This window comes from Papilio machaon, chromosome 15 (assembly GCF_912999745.1).
Source record: "Papilio machaon chromosome 15, ilPapMach1.1, whole genome shotgun sequence".
NCBI classification, from domain to species: Eukaryota; Metazoa; Arthropoda; class Insecta; order Lepidoptera; family Papilionidae; genus Papilio; species Papilio machaon.
Genome location: NC_060000.1, coordinates 832433 through 852728, shown reverse-complemented (window position 1 = coordinate 852728; position 20296 = coordinate 832433). Strand labels below are relative to the sequence as shown.

The following is a 20296-nucleotide window of genomic DNA, read 5'->3' as shown; positions in this document are numbered from 1 at the left end:
ATCCTGCAACTATGTAAACTCCATTCTTTCTTATAAAATAACCAATTAAGGAGGAGTTAGTTGCGTAAACAACGACATAATCATAAAATGCAATTAGTCGTTTACCACTGACCTACCTTTTTTTCGTACAGACAGATTTAAAAGCTGGTATTGGTTATTATTCCGCACCGTCATCTCAATGCATAAGAAAAGTTCAAACGACTGTCGCTTTTAAGGTTAAATACTGCTAGTTTCCTCGATTTTACTTAACTCACACATTTTCTCTGAAAAAACAGAGACAGCAATATGTGTCACTGCAATCGACACCAACAGTAACTAAACTCGTATCTAAAAGACTATCAACGAGGTAATATATTTAATTAATTCATTAGTTATTGTAATATATGCGTTGAACGGAAAGGCAGAGTTACCTTGGTACTTCTGAGAAACGGTCCCGACCATAACTATGACGTCATATATATATAAATACTATGCGATGATGACATATAAATACATCTGATTATATCAAATGATTTAATGTGAATGTTGATTTAGATCAATTGCGCAAGAAGTATGACATCACATCTATAATTGTACTTAGCTTTTTACTGTGTATTTTTTTTAACGGAGATACTTCCCCTGACTCTCCTTAAGTAACTTTTTATTTTCCTGTTTATGAATTATCAAATACTATTACTATTATATTTTAATCACTAAAGAGTCAAGTTGTTCGTGGCTTTAAATAATTACGCAAATATAAAAAAGGATCACTATAAAGTAATTTCACTGTACTTTAATAAATTTTTGCTTATAATTGAACATTTTTTTCATGAAATTACATTTATTTGTACACATAATTTTACAAAGTTAGCGACACAAGACATTACGAGTTATATTTACTGCGATGTCCTACACTTAAATCAACAGGATACGTGCATAAAAATTTCAGGAGGAAAACAAAGTTTCAATTTTCAACTTTACTCGAGCGCGAGCTTTGATAAATTTTTGTATATAATATATTATATGCTAGCTTTGTACATATGTATATGAATAAGGTTATTTAATTAATAATTCAATGATATATATATGTATTTAACTTTGATGTAAATAAGGATTTTAACACCAAATAAGAATTAAAAAAAAAACTTATTTATTATTTAATCTTTTGAAACTAGTAGAATATAGTTAAAGTTATATTTAAGTATATTTTCAGTTGAAATAAAACTGTATAGTTCTATAGCTTATTTTTTTGTTACACCATTAGTCGATTTAATAAACTATCGTCCAGAAGAACTTTTAGTGTTGTGGATATTGTTATCGCAAGGTTATAGTCGTATATCTTCCAAATGACCATTTACAAATACATTATGTAATCATTTCACAATACAGAGATGATTGTTTCATCGCCAGAAATTCAACAAGTTCGATACAACACTAATCATATAAATAGTCTTTTTACACATAGAAATAGAGTCGATTTTCGTTTGCATGACCAGTTAAAACGAACTAGAAGTGAATTTATGAGGCAATATAAAGATAACATCAAATAAGCGGTTGTTGTACTGAAAGTTTTAGAAGTAATTTGGCCACAATCGTTGTTAAAAGTTGTTTATGCAATAACATGGATAAGACTGAAAGTTGTGATAGCGCAGTGAAAGAATAGAGAGGAGTTTACTTTTATCTTTTTTATAGTTTGAACCCGGTTTTTATAGATAATTTAATTTAACAGGAAACTACGTTGATTTGTAACATTTATCTGTACAGTTTTCTTGAACACTGCATTTGTTTCTTTATTTTTTTTTTCTTATTATATACGTAAAATGAATTAAGAATTTGTATCAAACCATTTTTGTTGTATTTTTCTGTTTTTAACGTAAATAATGCTTTTAGTAATATTTTTAAATTACCCGATAATATTTTGCTGCAAGGGGTGGGATGCCCAGAGAAGCCATAATTTCTTTGTCAGTAAAACTCACCCCTATATCAGGGTAGGTTTTTTATTTCACCTCAAATCGGAGTGAGACAGACAGGAAATTAAATGTCTGGCACTCAGATATCTCCAACATGCTGCCCCGCTCAAGATACGACTAATTTATATATGCCACGGTCACATTATGAACATCGTCATTCTAAAAGTCGTCTGTTGGAAACACGTCATTTTTAACAGTTGACAAACTGATGAAATTAAATCATAAGTTATTAAATTATTTTTTGTAATGAGAAAGACAGGTACTTATAAACAGGTACGTATAACTAAATAACAAAAAAAAAAGTTTTTTTTTTTTAATTACAAGTGAAATTTTTTGTCAATTCAGTGATTTTAATGACTGATAATTTTTACAACCTAACGGTGACATGAAGATAAGGGGTAACTCTGCCTGGGGGCGATACTTAAGCAAGGCTTAAGCAAACAGCATGGCTAGTAAGTTTGTTAATTAAGCCCAGGAAATTAGCTGTAGTTATGTTATAATGGTGAATGGAGTGGAGTTTGTGAAATTTTGATCGGAGAATCAAATATAAAGCATACTTTGTCGTCTCAAGAAACTTAAAGAATGTTTATATTTACTATAATACTATATGATTTAGATACAGTCGAACCTGGATAAGCGAGAGTCCAAAGGACCGCGATATTTATCTCGCTTATTCAGGTTCGACTGCATTTTTTGTAGCAAATTAAAATCTCAATATGTTTAATAATCCGCTTAATATGAAAAAGTAGGTGTGTTTGAGATGATTTACTTTTTTTTAAATAATTAAGTGTAAGATACTTCCAACTGAAAATTATTCTTTTGACAATTTTCCTACTAAAATATTTTATTTACTTGACATTGTAAGTAAACCTTCATTCGATATCATTTTCCTTTTAGAATTTATATTTCTTTGAACGCGTAAAAGAACACGGAAACTAAAAAAAGAATTGTAAACATATTTTTTGCTTACGACATGCAAATTATTGTAGAAGGCGTGAAGTATTGAAATTATTGTCATAATAAAAAGAAAATTTAATCTCTGTCTGGAGCTATAGAACAAGGAAGACTGACGCCAAGTTACTGGGAAAGACATAGATTAAAAAATATACGTTTGTAAACTGACTTCGATCTACTAAATAGGTAGACTTAAGAATACAAATTCGTGACTTAAGTCTCCCCTAAGTAAGGTGTAGGTAATCTACAGTAATACTCGCGGCGAAACGTTACTGCCTCTTTTCTTATCTCCCCTCAATGCTTAATGGCGCCCTCTACCGGCGCGGATTAGCCGGTAAAATAAATTTGTTTCGGGACGCTTTATTGATGGCACTTTGTTGTCGTTCACATCGATTCCGCACCTGAGTATACGAGATACGAAGTCAACACTGTATTTAATTACTTTATTAAAGACTTTGTTTGGTTGTATTGGGTATTTTACATGGGAGTCAGATAAAAAATAAACATGTGCAATTGAAGAAAACATCTGAAAAACACAGGATGTTCAATTTTTTTTAAATTAATGTGGCAAATATTACGTGATTTTATAGCACTTGGAATAGTGACATACCTGCGACAGGTGACAATTTCCTCATAACACACCATCGCGACTTCCACTGTGAACAAAAAAAATTGTAATTATTTATCACACAAAAATATATTTAATTTACTATAGTACTTTTCAGATATTTTGGCGGCTCTTAACTATGCCGTTTTAGGTGTAGCGGGATACGGGGAGAGGGCACTGCGCAATGCACTGATGACCTTGAGCCGCCAAGATATTTGAAAAGAACTATATCAAAGTAAAGGTTAATTGATACATCATAATGATAAATCGTAAGTTCCAGACCGTTTTGTTATATAGAAACGAGACAAGATCAAATCAATAAATTCATCAATTTAGATTGAAAACGTCAAGCAATTAGTTCGTTGGTTCCTCGCAGTAGATATCTGCAGTCCGAAATGTTATTTTGTATTCCAAATAATTTGTTCTAAAATCATTCAGTTAAATAATCCTGGTAAGTCAGATGTGTTATAAATTTTAAAAAAAATCATGTTTTCGAACGTATTCCTTGAGATAATGTTTTTTAAACAATGTATTATTTCCGTGCAATTTTTAATCATGTCTTTGTTGTATTAAAATGCAATTTAGTAGGTTTCTGTAAGATTATACATTTAATACGGCTTAGTGAATTTATCCAAGACGTAACCAAGTCTAAGTCTCTAATGTTTTGCTTCTTAGATATCACATTACTGTGAGTTTATATCGTCGAAACATTTTACCTTTTCATTCACGTTGAAATGGAGAGATATAGCGCTATGTTTTTTACAAATGTTTCGTCAGTGAATACTCAAAAAACAAAACAGCAACTTGTTGAGTCGTCTTGTAACTTTTTGTGCTTATTAAAACGTTTAACTTATTTTACCATATTATTCTTACTAGAGCATTTTTAATAATAGTTTTAGATGCATTAAATTTAGATAGATGTTTGTAAGTAGGTAAATCCAAAATGGCTAAACGGTTCTAGATTAAATTTGGCACTGATATTTTACTGTTTGGAAAGCGTATAGGCTTCTTTCCAAGTTTTTTTATTAACTCCATGTGATATCGCGGGAAAAAGTAAGTAACATTGTAGTCATTCAACATGACTACTATATAACAACTTTATGATACTAGTTGGCATTTGAACAATATAGTACAGTACATAATATATCTTTGTGTAATAAAATTTATCTGAGATATATATCTTAATACGTATGCATAATATGCTCATTCGTGTCCGTATTTTTTATGTAACTTACAAAATATATCAGCATGAGGAATTAACCTTCGGCACATAAAAAAAAAATTCCAAGGTTGTTACATAAATTTTCTATAGAAGGAAAAACTTTGAGTTCATGAAATGTTTGTCCAATTACTACTATTCTATGTATTTCTAAATAGAAACCTAGCCTAGGTATCATTAAAGGTATCAGTCGTAGACTCTTAGGAATAGAAGAACGCAAAAGACCAAAGAAATTTTCTATCGTATTTAATATTTTCTATAATTTACAAAAAATATGTAAACTCTAAGTCTCATAAAAATGTTATTTAGTACCTTGGTTTTGATAAATCAGCAGTTAAAATTACAATTAATAATTTCAAGCGCGCGGAGCATGAAATTTAAAGTGCAGTTGACCACCGACCGACCACGACTGTACTGAAATGAACTAAAAATAATAAACAACAACATTTTGCACATCTAGTTATAAATAGATAAAAGTAGTGGTGGTAAACGTAATTTATGTTTGGCTAAAATTTATGATTTAATACTTCGAATCTTGCTTAAATCTTTCAATGATTAACGTAACAATTTTTACGCATGACAATAACTTTACTTCTCAGTTTATCGTCGATAAAATACGTCGTTTTACCGTTGGTTTTTGAAACCAAAATCTAGATATAAAACATATCGTCATCCCTGTCATTACCTTTGTCAAATTAGAGGTGACAATATGTTTTAAACGGGAATCTTGGTCTCAGAAACCGATTAAACATACAAGTTTAATTACGATTCAACAAGTGAAGAAATATGGCATGTTATTTTGAGCTGAGTAACTTTGTAATATTAGGAACTAAAGAATCTTAGCTTAGTCGAATGAGAATGTTACAAGCTGAAATTTCACCTAAAAGACAAATTACGATATTAAATATCATTTATTTTTAATTTTTCAACAAAAACAAATCGTCCGTAAACCTTGTTTAAATATTCTATTGACTGTAAAGTCGAAAGTAACACGAAACAAAGTCACATAGATGTTCGACAAATTCAATTCAAATGATGTAGAGTAAAAGCAAAGCTTTACAACTCTGTACATTGTACATGTTTTATTTAGTGCGGGGCGGTCGCAACGAAATTATTTCCAACGGGAGCCAACAGCGACTTGCTTTGGAGAACATTTTTCGAGTGCAACTTGAAAAACAGTTTTATATTTTGAGTCTGAACACTGAGAAACTTTGTTCTGAACGAAATTCACTTTAACGTTACAGTTTGTGAATTTCAGAAGCGCAAGAAGAACCGCCGGAGTTGATTTAACTGGGAACTTGATAGACAGGATAAAGGATAATAAAAAATACGGACATCAATAAATTATTTTTAACCAGCTGTCATTCGTGGCTCGGAAAAAAAAACTAAATTAGTAGCCTATGTGTTCATCCAGACTATGTTACAACCATACCAAATGTTATCGTAATTCGTTGTGCCGTTGATATCTTCTAACAAACATCCATCCATTCATACGTATGTATAAACATTTGCATTTATAAAATTAGTAATCTAGCAACCTCATCATAAAGAAAGTTTAAATCTTGCAATACAACCTTTACTGTATTACTTCAAGAGGTACATTTAGACATTGTTTGATCGCCGGTTAAATGTTATGGACGTCAACGTAATTATTAAAAAGTATGTTTTACAAAAACTGCATATGTACAAAAAAGGTCTAGGTCTAGGGAGAAGTGGTGGTGCCTCGTAAAGCGGGTCACTGATACCTGATGACAACAAATCTGAAAAGACTTCAGCGACGAAGAAGAGAAGAAACTAATTCCGGTATAAGAAGCTTTCATATTTATTTGGTAAAATCGCATTTCTGAAGCCTACGCATAATTATATGTCAATAATCATGATTTCTGGTAATATTTAATTTCAATATGTGATAGAATGGTTGATATATGTTTGAGCTAAAATGTAATAAAAACACTGTCCTTAAAACTGTCCAAAAACCTTATTTTTTATAGTTAGGCGCTGAATTTTTAAATATAATAGGGAGCTTTCGCATACCATCTTTCGACCAGATCAACATAAGTTGCCGTCGTGATCAAATTTAGGTTGTTGGTCATAAAAAATCAATAACAAAATTGTACAGAACACATACGTAATATGTTGAGTTATGAACAGTCTTATTGAAAGCATCAAAGACGTGATTCAACAATAGGTTCAATAATAATAAAATGTTATTAGAAATACGAAATAGTACTCTATTGTATCACACAATATTTCGTATATCATGAACAGTAGGTACATTTTCATTATCTCTTATTTAGAAAACTTTGTATTATACTTCAAAGTCTTTTGAATATTTCACCGGAGAAACAAAACTTTTATCAACTCTTATTGAATTGTATATTGTACGAATACATCATGTAACTAAGCAACACCCTGTATGTCGCCCGTTGTTCCTGTGGGAGTTTTGAGACAGAACATTGCTTTTAAAAATTGTTCTCAAACAAGTTTACAAGTTGTTTCCTTTTACAGATTTCTATATGAATCTTCGCTTGACAATTTACAAATTCATCTGTCTGTTTGAATTTATAATGTATTGGTTTGTGATAGTACTTCAATTGTATTTATTTGTAAATAGTACTTTAAGTGAAGTTTTTGTTTATGACGCTGATATTTGAAAACTATTGTTTGGTTATTTTAGATTCTAAACTATCTCTGAACTTGAAAAAGATAACTCTTTGTTACTAAATTATTGAGACTTCAGTGCTGATATTATGTAACTAGGTATGTAAGTATTAACTGTTATTTAATAAAAAAAAACATTTTATGTCAAGGAAACGGGATAAAATGTGCTATGTTCGTCACCTGATTCTAAGCTACCTCTTCACCAATTTTCAGTCACATCGGTATAGCCATTCTTGAATTATAAATAGTATTACATTTCCTGAATTATCCATTGGAAAAACGTTAAATAAATATTCATGAAGGAAATTAGGTTCATTAATCAATGAAGTGAAGATCAGAGAGCAAATTAAGTCTTTGTCCCGTCGACCCTCGTTTAAATATTGTTCATAATTATCAATCACAGTTGATATATCAGTTCACAAATTAATAGGTATTTTCAAAGGACATGTAAATAAAAAAAACGCAATTAAAATCTTTTTTTTCATTAATAACATAAATTGTTGCTACAATTATTGAAAAATTAAGTATAAATTCAGCTTCAATTTGCTTATAAACGTATAGGTTTCGTTTTCTTATTGAACAAAAGTTTATTTTTTCTTTTTATAGCTTTTTCCAATGTAAAATTTGTTTGAAGTAAAATATAGAACAAAATTTTGTTAGGTACATTTGTTTCATGTATTAAATTGGTTTGATATTGTTCTTTTTTTTGGAATAGTATTTCATAAAACAAAACGTAAAATAGTTTATTAACCAGCATTTCGAGTCACATCTTCAATTGATATAAAAAAGAACATTGCGGTTTTAATTAAACTGGAAACCCGGAAATAGAAAAACTGGAATATAATGTGAATAAATTGCAAACAAGAAGTAGAGATGATAAAGACTTAATAAATATAAACCAGTCTGATATGATTTGTTGATTTTAATATTAAAAAGATGCATTGGCATTCGGATTGAAAATAATTTTAAAGAAGACATCATTTTTAAACAAATTTTTCTTTCTCGAATTTTGTATATCACTGTTTTCTTTCACTATTGTATCAAATTCAAATTAATTTATTACATATTTTTACAAAAATCATACAATTTTCACAAAAATATATACCATGCAGAAACACAGATTTATCATAAGTCAACCACACAAAAATTCCTCTACGCTATAGATACCACTTTCAAGCAATTATTTTCATTTTCACGATAATTAGTAAATTGGCCGAACCGAGATCTTACCATTTAAAAATCTAATAATAGAACTCTTTGAACATAGAGTAAAACAATAAAAAATAATTTCCAGTACGTACATTTGATTTCATTACGCGAAATTGAGAGCGCATCGTATTTCGTTTGTTTGCAACGACGAAGCCGACGCGACGCTTGGTTAAATAGAATGCGTCTCTGTATTGTGGACGTCTGATTAATTCTTTACAGGAGGCAAATGTAAATAGACTTTGGTATGACAGGAATGCTGGCGAGCGACGGGATATTTATGCCTACATTAAAACAAAGAAAGAGAGATTAATGTATGTGCAAAGACAAATTTTAGGATCATATATCTTTCAGAAAGACTACATTAAAGTATATAAAACTTTAGACTTGTTCTGTACAAACATATTCAATGTGAATTTGTTATTCTGGGTACTTGCTGTATAGACGAAAGCTAATAAATTGCAACTTTTCTTCACAAAATAAAGACGTCACTAACATTGGTTAACAAGTTGATTTCACAATCAGGTCCAAGGTGGCAATTCGTAAACTGACCCTAACTATTACATTTATCTCGATTCGATGCAAAACAAACATTCAACAGAGATATTTTATTGATGTGGTTTTGATACATTGCTCGGAATATTCCAAACTAAATCAGGGCAGCGTTTGATCCCTACGCAATAGATGAGTTATTCATTTAGAAACCACAAACCCATTTATGTCAAAACGAATTTAATTAAAATAACCGATCCGCCGCAGTTACGAAAAAAATATACAGTGTTTTTTTTAAACTGGCGTAACTCTCCTTGTGCTTAAAATTTTAACTTAAAAAATAAAAGAAATGTACAATGTACAAAATAACAAAAGAAAATAGTAAAATGCAAATCCAAAATAGACAAGGAACTGTACAATAGAGATCGTAAATTTTAGATACAATAGAAGTTACAGCAAACGTTCAACAAACATAATTTTACGCAAGTCGCGTAAAACAACTACTAAACTTTGAAGTACAGTTAATCTGATTTATGGTCAGTATTTTGTATTTTGTAAAAAGACAATTGAACCAAAAACACTTTTTCCTTGATTAAATTAAAAGATTAAATTTATCTACAAAAAAGAATCTATTCAATTAATAAAATTGGAGTGTCTGTATGTATTATCGAAAAAATGTCGTATTTCACGTTTTATTATTGCATTGCTTTTACAAAAAAAAAAAAAAATGTTTCCTTGTGAGTCCGCGAAACCATGTTTGTTTCGAAAGATCTCCGAAACGACTGGAATGATTCGGGACTGTAATTGGAAGGTAATTGATGTATACGGGAATAGTATAGGCTACTATTAAACAAAATCCGGTCTGAAAAAGTCTCGGAAGACCGCTAGTATATAGTACATATGTAATCTATCATGATACCTATGTATGTGCGTACCTGCGTCATTTAACATTGTATAGATAAACACTTGATAAGTCTGTTGCTACTACACATTTTACTGATAACCAGCAAAGAAATAAACTACACTATATCGACGCTGGAAAGCATAAACGCTGTAACCCCGAAAGTATGAACTTTACAGGAGAGCCAAAAAATGATAACTCGTGAGCTGATACGCCTACAAGCATGCGGTATTTAGCAATATTGTGTAGTTTGTGCTAACCTATAATAAAATCATTATCGTTTGATAATGGTTGAAATTATTAACGTGTGATAAACATATTCGCGATTTCAAGGGTTACAGCGTTTATGCTTTCCAGCGTCGATATACTGTATAATGCAGAATGGTGTACGAAGATACGATTGAAACACTATTAGAGTAATCTTACTAATATTATAAATCCGAAAATTTAGTATAGGTGTTTATTACAAGGTATCACCAGTACGGATGCAAGGATCTCGTTGAAATGTGGCATGGATGTATAATATGGCCTGGAAGAAAACATAGGCTACTATTTTTTTTTTTAATTCCACGCGGACGGAATAGTGAGCGACGTCTAGTGGTTAAATAAAGGATTGTGAAACGTAAAGTCGTGAGTTCAAACCTATCATTCAAATAATAGTTATCCATAGCTTATTTTAAATATCTAACCGTGGATTTCTGAGACCAAAATCCCTGTTCAAAACATATTATTCCTGTATTGTCAAAGTTAATGACAGATATGACGATATGCTTTATACAGAGATCTTGGACTCATAAACCAACAGTCAAAAACGTTTGTAAATTATTTTATACACAGTCCATCTATATTGTATTACTAAAACCATCCATACAAGCTTATGTGTAATTAAGTGAACTTCTAATACGTGTATGTAAGCACTAATCGAGTTGGTATTGCGAGTGAGTATCGATTTTCAACGTAACAAAGGGGCGTCAAGTGGCGTGCTGGTGTCTGGTTTTTCCACGGAACACTAGAATTAGATAATAAACTGATAGCAAAGTACTATAACCCTCAGAAAGGCGTCTAACTTAGCTAAAAGCTAAATGTAACTGAGTTCAAGAAAAAAGAAAATGGTAATGGAATAACATCAATATTAAAATACTAAAATCTGGATATATTAAAGTATCCAATAAAATGATTTTGTGAAAGAAAAAATGTCACTCTCTTAGAAAATAATTGGCATTGTTTATTCATGTTACTTATTACACCTACAAGTTTGTTTTAACTCATCCAAAAGACATACAAACGTATAAAGAAAGACATTACAAAGTTACACTTTTTTTTAGAGAAGTGTGCAAGCGAGCAGCAGGAACACCGAGGTGATAAACGACGTCCATGGACATACTCAATTCCAAAAGAACTGCAGATGCGCTGCCGACCTTTAAGGAAGTAGTATGCTTGTTTCTTGAAAGATCCTAATTCGTACTTGTATGGAAATACCGCCAAGGACAGACCATACCAGACCAGATTTAATCTTACTTATATTATAGATATGAATGTTTAGATCGATGGATGGATATCCATCGATCTGATGGATGTTTGTTTGAAGGTATCTTCTGAATGGCTCAATAGATCTTGGTGAAATTTGGCACATATGTAGAATAAAGCCTGGAAGAACACATAGGCTACTTATTACATTTTTTAATTCTGCATGAACGGAGTCGTGAGCGACAGCTGGTTAACCATAAATTTTGTATTTTGGTGTCTAAGATTGTTTACTTATCAAACCTAGTAGGTACATCTTGGGTGATTCAATAACTGTACCTCGTACCACAAACCAAAGTCAATCACGCCGTAAACCAAAGCTACTTGATTGATATTTTTAACAATAGATTCAAAAGTCATCATCTGTCTGACCTGTTGATGCAGGTTCGTTAACATTGGAAGATCTTGCTCTGTGACAACGTTGCCACTTTTTAAATATGGCGTAGACACGGACCCTTTCCCACTTATGTGGGGTCGGTACACAAGGTTTCATAAACCTTAAAGTTTTGGCTTAAGTTTTTACGGCCGGCCGCCTGCCTGTCGCTAACCCTACTTAACAATATTTCCCATGCATTTGTTAGTCATCGTACTTTGATTGTATCTATGATTCACTACTTCCTTTCTGCTATTAAATCTGAATTGCGAAATAGTTTCATCGTTATTTACATTTTAAACTATATACATTATGATTCCAATAAATACTTTGTATGTTTTGTCTAAAGACAAACTGTATATTTTAGTCTGAAATTCGTGAAATATAAAACATTCGCATATAAGCCTTCACATAAGTTAGACACATACTGTTAGACGCTGTTTAGTTAAACACGTGTTTTAACAAGTCTCTGATTTATTATTGACCTTAACATGGTTATATGTTTCACCATAAATATGTATCACCACAATACTTTTGATACTAGTACTTCATTATTTATTGGTAAAGATTGCATTTCGCAAACCTACGCAAAAAGAAAATTTTCAATAACCATGATTTGACAAAAATCCACGCCGGCCGCTACTCACGGTATAAGTACGTATGTTTAAGCTAAAATTTATTTGAAACACTATCTAGGTTTTTATGGTAACGCCCTTAGAGTTTTTATTTAATGTTTCGGCAGTGAAATTCTATCCACTTCGATAATCGCCGTACTTTTTATTCGTGCTATATGTAATGTACCCATCGAAAAATATGTACAATCTTATCTCAGATAAATATTCTCATATCGGCTCCATATCGCGCGATAAACAAATCGAACGGACTTATTTATCAGAAATATACTTCGAAAATATCAGTTCAACCCAAATATGAACTTTTACAACAAAGCAAAATGCACTCTACATTTCTCACGTAAGGTTCATTTTTGATTACCTTTGCCGTAGTGTTAGAGGTAAATATGTTAGGTGGGTTGTCTCTTATCCGTGACATTTGAATTGCTTCTTCCATGTGCGAACATTCAGAGAATTGTCACGTCTATTTCTAAGATATAGACACCGTTTTGTAGGCATGAGTTCATTATTAACCATTCATGAATGTTATACTTTGACGATTTATTTTGATTCAAGAGGGAATCTTAGTAAGTGACTTAGCTCATAAGAAATTAAAAAAAACCTTCTTAAGTATTCTTCCAGAAAGTGTTCTACATCCATACCAAATTCATCCAAATCCATGCAGTTGTTTTGGAGATACCTTCTAACATATTAGTAAGTTAGTTACACTTATTTTAAGTTGTTTATTAATTTATCATAATTTTCGTAAGAAATAAATCATAATATTCAAGTAGCGAAGTCTCAGTTACGAGACATTCCTAGAAAAACAATGGTTCAATATTAAATTCTATTGTCAAGGGATTTACATTCTTATAACTTAGGTCTAAAGACGACAATTGTTTGTACTTTTTAATAGAAAGTACTTATAGTAATCCTTGAGACGGTGTGAATAGACTTGGCACATATCAATTCTAGACTTTTTTATCAATTGAAAAAAATCTTTGTCAACGTTTTGAGAACAATTGATAATAAACTCTATTACCAATGGATAAAAATCGCAATTGAATGCATAATTTTTAGGTTAAGAATGATTATTGTATGTATTTGTATAATTTCTTAACATTAAAAATGGTATTTGCAGTCAGTACAATAGATAGAGCAATGCAAATATTTAAACAAGATTTTAGTGTAAAAACTAGGTTATGTAGTCAGTCAGCTGTTCTGTATGATAAGAATTATATCATAAACATTATAGCTTTGGCCTGCCACTTCGTCTGCGCAGAATTATGTCATGTGACACTCGAGAGGAGTTATCAAGTAAATATGTGAATCAAACGTATCCCACGGGAACTGTTCACATTTGCGGGATCATAGGTAGCCTATGTGTTCTTCCAGACTGGTCTAGATCTACACTAAATTTTATAGAGATTCATGCATGGAGGTATGTACCGTCTAACAAACATCCATCCATCCATTCAAACAGTCGCATTTATATTAATAAGATAAACTATACTAGCGTGTATTAAAACAGTGTAGGCAGAAATGATAAGGTTATGCTTTCTATGGAATTTATATTTCTTACATCATCAGACTTAAGCATGATGTTATTGAGAACTAATAGTAGATAACTATTGTACTATGTTGGAGTAGGAGAAATCTTATTAATATTATAAATTCGAAAGTTTGGATTTATCGATGGATGGATGGTTTCTTAGAAAGTAATCCAGAATGGCTACATGGATTTCGCTCAAAGGCATAGATGTAGGACATAGTCTGAAAGAACACAGTCTACTATTTTTTTAATTCCACGCGGATTAGCGGGCAACAGCTTACTAGCTGTCTCATGCACAAAGAGTAATTATTTCTTCGATAATTATATTTTTAGAATTTATACCCTAATTTGCGCCTACAAACACTACAAGCAACTAAAATATAACAGCATTTTGTATCACAAAATTGCAAGCAATGGTAACTCCAGTCTATAATAAATTGCAACTCGATACTCTGGTGACAGGGAGCGATGTCGTCCGCAACATCATTTGCCGACAGTGACACGCAACACTGTTTATTGACCTTCCCCATTCACAAATTTATTGACACAGCATGCATTATGAGTTCTCGTTCCTATGTTTTTAAATAAGAAATCAGTGACATTAAATCGTCGCCCCCATCGAATAATCCTGTAATGCAATCTTACCGGGTTCTTGCTTTTCCGTCGGATTCGGCATCTAAAGGTCTTATTACACGTTGTGATTTTTTTTTATATTTTTCTTAATGTTAATTACGGAAATAAGAAGTAATTATTGAAACAGATTTTTTTTTTATTTTCGGTATTATCATTCTTCCTTCATAGCACAGAATACGCCCGGAATACATGAATGAAAATATACAATGAAGCTATAAAAATTAGCTTTGTTTTGGTATCTAAAAGATTCTTGTACAATAATTATTGATGAAGTTATTAAAGAAATACGGTTTTTGCTTCTCCTGAAAAAATTTCTTTTTTCCTATTACGGGGTTATTCGTTGGGGGCGTCGAAACGGTATCAAATTAAGACTTTAATATCAACGTTATTATGTAACCATCTATCTATCTATGGTCTTCACAAGATTGACGGTTCAGATGTGTTTTGCTTGAAGTTACAGAACCATTTCTAATGTTACTTCACAATTGAGTATTGGAACGAAGTTCCTTATCGCGCGTTGTGAAAGGGGGCTAGACGGAAAAAATTCTTACGAAAAGTTGTCACGACACTTTTTGCTATAGTAAGTATGTTAACGACGAATGAGCGCTACTTCACCATGGCAACGACGTGACAATATATAACTCAAAATTCATAGAAATAAAATGTACTTCTTGTGAAGACTTAAGTTTTTTATTCATAGAATAAACATTGGTTCCTTCACTAATTCAATTCAAGGGACAATCGAAAGGAACTTCGTTCCATCCGGGTATCCCTTGACACCTCTCAAGTTTTTTATTTATAAGAAATTTTGAATGTCACAGAAAGTAGTTTAAGTATTAATTCATGAAAATATAACGTATCATTTTAATTATTAAAAAAAAATGTATGTACATTTTTTAATTTTGTTAAATATTAAAGTACTTTAATTTCATCTCTATAAATACCTCGGGTTTGCGAAAAACCTGACGGTTACTTTCACTTATTCAGTGAACGCGACCGCTTTATAAAGGGCAATGTACATTATATAAATAATTATTGAACTTGATTATAAATTCCTTCTTACTTTGTGTTTCGATTGTTGTAATTTGTATTGATATATATAGTTGTCTCTATTTTTACAAGGTTAATGAAAGGGATAATAATACAAGTGTCACTACAGTAAACTAAGTTATGTTTAGAAAGTATAATATCAACTTGTATTAATGTTTAAACCTGAAACGAAAATAGAAATAAAAGTTGTCTAAAATATTCCCTTGGGGAACCTCCTCGTTAGGGTTGTGAAATAAAATTTTGAAATAAAAAGTTAGTAGTTTCGTTTTAAGTTTTCTACTTTTTGTAGTCTATTAAAAGTTTTAAAGTGTATGAGGACATTTTCAACAAACAGATTAGGAATGTATAAATGTGAAATAAACATATAATTATAGTGCCAGTAACTTATCTGGCTTGCTGAGCAAAAATGACGGTAAGTAACCTTTTTGTCATATTATATCTGACGTTTTATGTATAAAACTAACGGCGCCACTCTCGTCACACATCTCTGAGCCAGATTAATCCGTGGAACTATAGTTTCATATGGTATTTGTAAATAAAACATTTATTGAAAACTCACCTTTTTCCCGTCGCGAAACTTCACAGTTCCCTCGATAATAGAATTAGCGGGACCTGAGTCCGTCATTTTGTTTCAGATCACGTGGCGCGACCGCAGCGCCGCCGCGGCGGCATCGTGCACTAACACATAGTACTGCACGCCACAAATAAACAGCACGAGAAACCTGTAACAAAAAAAAAACGGTTACAAATCCATTGTACCACAGGCAAGCTCTTTTATTCTTCCTGGATATGTAATTTTTTAGATGATTTCCATCCGTAAAGATTGAACAAGGGCAATGGATTGGAACAAGTCAATTTCTCTTTTTTTTTCTAATTTTTTTTCTATAACTTAAGTTGGGAAACGATCAAGCAGACATCCGAATACGCCGAAATAACGAAGAGACTGCTGCCCATAGACATCTGCAATTGCAGATGCTTTGCCTTAAACGAATGAGGAGGGGACGCACAGAAAAAGGGGATATATCCCTTGCTATTATAAATTATCAATAAATAACATTCTTAATAATTACTAAGCTTATTATAGATAAATTATCTTCAAGCATTTTTTTAATCTAAGAGAATGATGTAAATAGTTTCAGACTAAAGATAACAATCAATTATTCAACCTGAATTAATAACAAATTCCGACAGCCGACCCGTAGCTTTGGAGGAGCCCCTATTTATATTTAAAGCGAACTAAGTTAATACTTAAATACAGACATCTCTTTGAAGGCTTAAGCTACAACTTGGGCTTGAATACTTAAGCGAGTTGGCGAGGCGCAGTACGGCCCGGGCGCCCAAATATTGCTACAGATTCAGCAAACTTTTGTTACTTAATCCGCTTAAATTCAAATCGATTAAAGACTTGTTATGTGTTGAATTACTCATTTGTTAGCTATCTAATAATACAGGTGTTTTTTAATAAAATATTTTGAAAGCGTCTTAATTAAGAAATGTTAGACACTATTTACAAAGTTAGGAAAATATATTTTACGATAAAAGAACCGACAAACTAGGATACTTGAAGATAATTATTAAAAGGGATAGACAGGAGGAGAGGTAAAGCACATCTTCGTCTGACGAAAAGCAGACGAATAAAGTATTAAACCTCACGCCGCTGGTATTTGATGAAATCGTGGTATTACCCCGGTCGTGACGCTCCATTTATCACACGGATGCTGCTCTAAAAGCACTGTTGATGTTAATTATTTTCAATACACAACTTAAAGATATTAAATGAAATCTCTATCTCCTTGTTCGTATCTCACTGTAAGGTCACCACTATATGTACTTCAAATCGATCTATCATTCGCCATTGAGTTACTCCCGTCTTAAGTAATCGAAACATGAAAGAAAAAAGATAAATATTCCCTTAGTTAATAAAATAAAGATTCAACTAAACTCAAACAGTCTACATCAGGTGTTCGTGTCTTTATAAAATTTGATTAGCCCCAAGCAAAGATTGGGTTCTTGTTAAATTAAATAACTCGGAGGTGACGCGGAACGAACGGGAATTCAATATTTGTATCGGAAGAACAAATTGGCCCCGGGCGGGGTACGGTAGGGCACGGAAGGGGGAGGGCGGTAAAGTTGCAAAATTAAAAAACTTTGAGATGTTTCCTCGATACGTCAGTCAGTAGCCAACTTTGAGTTTTGTCGCTTGTTGGATGTTTTTCTAATTACGTATAATTAATATTGACTATTTAAAAATAATTTGAGTAAAATCTTATTTTAATTTAATTTTTGGTATACTAAAGGAGCTATTAAATAATTTAGTAGTAGTTTAGTAGGGATGAAGTTGTAAAACTTTTGTAAAAGTGACTCGAATATTTAACGTATAAATGAAAATTAGCGTTACAATCGAAACATTCAAGATATTAGATAGCACTTATATTTTCCATTTAATTATATTAATAAAATTATGTACAATATGCCATCGCCTCAACAAAGGGCGTAAAAAAACATTATAGTAATCCATAAACGGCCAATGTCCAAAGGGGGCAAATTCAATGAGCGCACAGAATAGCCCCCGGTGGGCGATAAATATGTCGTATGCGATTACGGGATCTGTGCATTTCGCAAATATTGTTTCTGTATCGATTCAAAAGGTGAACAAATACAGGATGCTCGTTTTATACTCGTTGATGTGAATTGGGCACTGGAATTATTGTGAATGTTTTATTTACTTTTTCCCGAATTTATTCTGTAGCAAGTACATTTTTTTCTTTATAATGGGAATGTTATATGTGGCCTCTAAGAGTGCAATTTTAAGTATTGTTTCCTTGAATAGAAAAAAACAGTATGTTAAAAAACATGCAGTACGACTGTAGAATGTTTCATTGACAGGAATAGTTCAAATTTGTAATTAGATTAATTAGTACAGGGCACCTAAACGCGGTCGCAATGTACTAGTATTTTGTGCGAACAATTACTATGTCCCTGGCCGTTTTGTTGATTTCCTGCGTGCGGTCCATTACCCCCTACCACCTGGAGCACCAACTGGCTTGATTAGCATCCATTTAATCTGCCAATGTGAGTATCAATTGAACCGTATTGCGTGATGCACGAAGCTAAATTTATGTGATTGAAACGTTCTTTAATTATCTTGTATTTTTGTATGTTTGTGACCAATAAACTCAAAAACTACTTGACCGATATCAAAAATTCTTTTACTATTAGGCTACTACATTATCCCTGAGTAACATAGGCTATAAAAATTTGGTTATGAATGAGAATAATAATGTCGAATTAACATAATTTATATAATTTACAAATATGAAGAAACATCCTGTATATGGTTATAATAAGGGTGAGTCTAAATCTTTATTACTGAATTGTAATATTTTCGTTAAAATTAATATCGCACCCCATTGTTCCGCCACGTCATATCGTTGTGCCGCTCAAGGCACAGAGCGAGGCGTTCAATACATCAATTTATCTGCATTACTCACATTTATCGTATTTCATTTAATATTGCGCGATTGACGTAACAAATTGTCATTCCTACACGTCATATTAAATGTGCCTGATATTAATTTGCTGCATTTTTCTTTTATTGCTTTAAAATTTCAAAACTTTAACACAAAGAAATATAAACATGCATATTAGAAAACGTTTAATGAAAACCTTTAATTCGGAATAACATTTTAAAGGTCTTACCGTGGGTTTCCGAGATAAATCTATATGTATAAAAGAAAGTCGTGTTAGTTACACTATTTATAACTCAAGGTCGGTCGAACTGATTTAGCTGAAAATTGATGAGGAGATAGCTTAGAACTAGGAGACGGACATAGGAACTTTTTTATCTTGTGTGCATTTTTTTCATTCCGCGCGGACGGAGTCGCGGGTAAAAGCTAGTTTCTATATAAAATACATCGTAATCACCATCATTATCTTTGACAAAACAGAGATAACGATGTGTTTTAAAATGTGTTTTTGGTCTCAGAAACCAACAATCAAACATTGTATTGTTTAGCACAACAATACTTCAAAATACATGTTACATTTTAGAACACTAATCTCTAAAACGTAAAGCGAAATATACCTTTAAACTAAAGCAAAACAGTTATGAATAAATTATAAACCTTAGTCAAACTCAAAACAACTCGAAGCGACTAAATTAATAACAAAGCTAAAGTTACGAAGTCAAGAGCTTTTTGTAAAAGCTGTGTAAAGCTCAGGTAGGGCCAGCTGCGTCAAACACCTGGCGAATTGCAAGAAGCTCGATTTAAAGACGTTGTTGTCAATTTGTGCACTTTTTCGGTTCAGCCCTACAATGGTGGTCTTGTTCTTGTTACATCTGCCTTTTTCAATAGATAAGATTTATTGTTAAATAGGCAAGGGGTGTCACTATATTATCTATGAATTGAATGTATCTTTATGGTGATTATTGCTGTGAAAGTAATTTATAATTTACAATACTTAGTTTTATATATGGAATTATACTGAAAGTCCGTGAGACGTAAACTTTGATAATTTAAAAGGGAATTATTATTTTCTATTTATATGTTCTTTTAACCATAAT

The 20296-nt window shown here is 31.9% G+C and overlaps 1 protein-coding gene across 1 annotated transcript in view; it reads right to left on the bottom strand.

The window, feature by feature from the left end:
* Window positions 1–20296, bottom strand: part of LOC106718364 (protein Dok-7) — a 131365-nt gene that overhangs the window by 82250 nt on the left and 28819 nt on the right. Inside the window, exons 2-3 of the mRNA XM_045681153.1 lie at window positions 16292–16454; window positions 3514–3559 (exon numbers count right to left, since the gene is read on the bottom strand). Of these exons, the coding sequence (XP_045537109.1) occupies window positions 3514–3559; window positions 16292–16357 (112 nt within the window). The 5' untranslated portion in view covers window positions 16358–16454. The remainder of the gene's footprint in view (window positions 1–3513; window positions 3560–16291; window positions 16455–20296) is intronic.